This window comes from Pollicipes pollicipes, unplaced genomic scaffold, assembly GCF_011947565.3.
Source record: "Pollicipes pollicipes isolate AB1234 unplaced genomic scaffold, Ppol_2.1 Scaffold_4002;HRSCAF=4701_pilon_pilon_pilon, whole genome shotgun sequence".
Classification (NCBI taxonomy): domain Eukaryota; kingdom Metazoa; phylum Arthropoda; class Thecostraca; order Pollicipedomorpha; family Pollicipedidae; genus Pollicipes; species Pollicipes pollicipes.
In genome coordinates this window covers 8,342,765-8,346,332 of record NW_023596420.1, presented here as the reverse complement: position 1 = coordinate 8,346,332, position 3,568 = coordinate 8,342,765, and the positions used below count along the sequence as shown (strand labels likewise).

The 3,568-nt window shown below is 52.2% G+C and overlaps 1 protein-coding gene across 1 annotated transcript; it reads right to left on the bottom strand.

Annotated features, from left to right (window-relative positions):
* Positions 1–1,660: 1,660 nt before the first annotated feature.
* On the bottom strand, positions 1,661–2,810 carry LOC119093491 (alpha-crystallin B chain-like; the record flags this gene model as incomplete). The annotated part of the gene is made up of 2 exons (XM_037216450.1): positions 1,661–2,348; positions 2,785–2,810. Coding segments are annotated over 2 exons (378 nt in total), but the record flags the coding sequence as incomplete, so codon positions are not given.
* Positions 2,811–3,568: the final 758 nt, after the last annotated feature.

The following is a 3,568-nucleotide window of genomic DNA, read 5'->3' as shown; positions in this document are numbered from 1 at the left end:
GTACAGGTTGTGATGGAGGACAGCATATCCCAAATGCAGCCCACACTGGTAGAAAACGATAGTTTGTCTGGTTGTGGCATCATGTCAGGTAAGAAAAACGGGGGGGGGGGTAGCAAGCGATGACTTCAACCTCCCCTCCCCCACCCCTGAGACGATCTCTGAATTCTCAGAGCCCAAGATCCTCCCAGGACCTCATCAGGAGTCCAAAGCCTTTGATGTCTGCATGACCTTCTGCATACTTTCATGAGCGTCTGTACGCAAAGGGTAACAGAGACGTCAGGATCGCCGGTAGCCGGTTGGTATCGTATTGGTGGAAATATGAGACATTTGTTGTTCAAACGACGGGAAATCATTAAGCCTGAGCCCGGAATTTTTGATACCTTTGGTTCGACAAAGCATGTAACATTCTTCTGAAGGTGGACTGCAGCCGTAAATGATTGTCTTTTTGTTGTTTTTTTGCGTTCTGCTCAGCATGACAAGAATATTAAATAATCGACATTTGTATTAATAAAATCAGTTCTATGATCCACTTTTCCGCGACCCTGCTGCATCCTTCTTCCAGCACGCCCCCACTACCTCTTGCCCAGCACCTGCGAAGTCGCCTTCACCTTAGTCTGAGCCCAACCCGGAAGCCAATTTATCGCTCCTTCCTTTCCAGGCAGCCTAGAAACCTATTTCAAACTTAATTGCTGTGGCGCATCGAAAGCCGCACTTGGCTTGGCCAGGCTTGGAGCATGCTTCAGGTATGGTGGAGAGTATAATGATGGTTGGGGTCGGGTTGAACACGTGGTTTCCATAAGGAGACGTGGCCTCGACGAGGCCTGCATGTTTTACGTCATCCCTCAGTGCTGCCCGCCGCTGGCTAGAATTTTGTCATACACTTAGCTTCCCTGGCTGTCGAGGTCCTTCGCCGTTTTTTTTCGCGGTCGGGGATAGCAAATTCAGCCGTAGATCGAACATTAACGTGAGGACACGATAGGTCCCGAGGGCGAAGGAAGACTGCTTTTGGGATTAAACTATCCCATGGTGAAGAGTCGGTGTACCTGCATTCTTCGCAGCAACATATATCCTGGCACTCGTTGAATGATATTATATGAATGAACGTCTCGGTTGTGTACATAATATTGCAAGTTGTGAAAAAAAGAGGCTTTCGATGGTACGCCGATTTCTGGTTACGCTGCTGGGCGTGGACGTCATTGCCGTTTATTGCCATGGCATCGCGTTAAGCTACTGGTGACAACTTTGGTCGCAGAAATTCGGTCGGCGACACAAGATGCATTTTTTCCACCCCTGATTCAATGGTTGTCAACTGCTCGCTTTCCATCTGTTGTAGCAACCATATCTGTTCCTTCTTACAAAGATATAATGTAATTGTAAAACAATTGCCAGCACGACTGCACCTCCATTGCTGATTTGGCGAATATCAATTTTTAAGATTGCATCGCCTTTCCTTAATAGTTCATACAAACTTTTTGTCGCTAAACGTATGCATTTAGCAATGACCTTAGCCTGAATTTGTTGCTAACGCTTTTACTTTCGTCTTAGACGAAATTAGACCGAACAGATAAAATCGCTTGTTTTTACAGAAGAACTACTAGACGTTTGCTCCACCTGCCCTGTCGACCAATATCCTTTGTGATCGAACAAGTGTGATACAAAGTTACGTTGCATTGGTTCTCCGTTGTTTATTTTTCCGTCTGCCTTAACGAAAGCAACACATTTTTCGCTTGTTACAAACATTTTCTCAGCCGATTCCTGCCCTCCACACAGCTTATCAATATTTACGATCGGCTGCAAGTGCCAAGTATGTGTCACAGGCGGTATATCACTGCTTTGATCTGACGGCTTGTGCACTGGCACCGGTGCAGAGTGATGCCAGACTGCGATGTGAACCACGATCTTCCGCCGTAGAATATCAAGTTCGGTCGCTGAGTGACAACCCAAATCGCTTTACCGCCCTCAGGGTCCTTCCACCAGGTCCGGGACACCACACCTCTCACTTCTTCTCCGCCTTCTTCTCCTCCTTGTCCACCTTGAGCGGCACCGACTTCTCCGGCTTGCTCGGCTGCTCGGGAACCTTGCGCGGCGCCGTGATGGTGAGGACACCTTCCTTGCTGAGGTGGGACACCACGGCGTCCTCATCGGCATCCTCGGGCAGCTCGTACTTGCGCGTAAACTGGCGCGACACGCAGCCGTGCTCGTCCGCCTTCTCCTCGTGCTTGGCCTCGACCACCACCTTGCCGTCCGAGATCTTGACCTTGAGCTCGTCTGGTGTAAAGTGCTGTACGTCCAGCTTCATCTCCACCCGGTCCTTGTGGTTGACGATCTCCGAGGTGCCTGAGTTTTGCCTGGGGAGGCCAGGAACGTGTTAAGTCGTCTTGGAACGGGCTAACTAGAAGTGGTGATGCATACTTGGTAGTAAGATAAGTGTAACGCCGAAGTGACCTCACCCACACAGCAGCCCCTGCAGCTTTGCCTACAAGGCAGTCACTCAGTCAAATGGGCCTGGTCGACAGAAATCTTACCGACGATGTCGGCCACCTCCCTAAATTTCAATGACAACGAACACCTCGCCGTCCGGCAGCGCATTCGTCTAAGCGTAATCGCTATCACCAGCACGTTACCATCAGCAGCAGCAGCAACCCTAAACCCAGTAGTGATCGCCGCTCTCGCAGCCATGACGCGCGGCTAGTGACCAGTGACCGCGGTCACCCCGCCGGAGCGTCCCTGACGTCGGCGCCCCCTCCCCCTTCCCCTCCCCCTCTGCAGCGGCCGGTCGCTCACCTGTGGAGCACCACCGGCCTGCCTAGGACGTAGCGACGGCTGGAGCGCAGCGGCAGGTAGTCCTCCACGTCAACGTGGGGCCGGCGCACGCCCATGCCGAAGTGCTGGTCGAACACGCGCGGCGTGCGGTGGCGGCCGAAGTCGCGCAGCGCGTCGTCGAAGAACGGATCGTCGAAGTACATTGGCACCGACATGGCGGCTCTGCGTAGAGAGGGCTGCTTATACCTGGAGTGTCTGTCTTATACACCGGCCTAATACATGTTATGTTATCAATACCTAACGCTGCGGCCTAATACAAGTTATGGCATCAATTTCAATCAGGAGGAGCTGTTTGTTATGAAAACCTTAGTCCATTTATTCGTAACATGATTAACCTGACACAAGGCACATCTGGTGGAAACGCTTACTGGGCCACAGTCCTTGATTTTGGTAATAACAAGGACAAACAGCAACGATGAAATAAGTTCAAGTTTAAAAAACTCCACTCAGTCGTAATAGCACATCGCGATGCTGACTTTCCAGCACAGAAATCCAGCACAGAGGACAGATGCCAGCGTTCGAAACCGCAGGCGGCGTCCAGGAGTTGGGCCCTGCACACAGCCGGGTGAGTACGTTGGGCACACAGCGTCGGATGGACTCACCTGGGGTCTGGGCGCTTGCCGAGCGTCGGACACCTGCGGCTGGAACCGGCGGCGGCTGAGTGGCGGCTGGCGGCGCGGCGCCGCTATTTGAGCGTCGGCTCCGACGGACCGACGAGAAGGTTCGACGCTGACTCAGCGCCGCC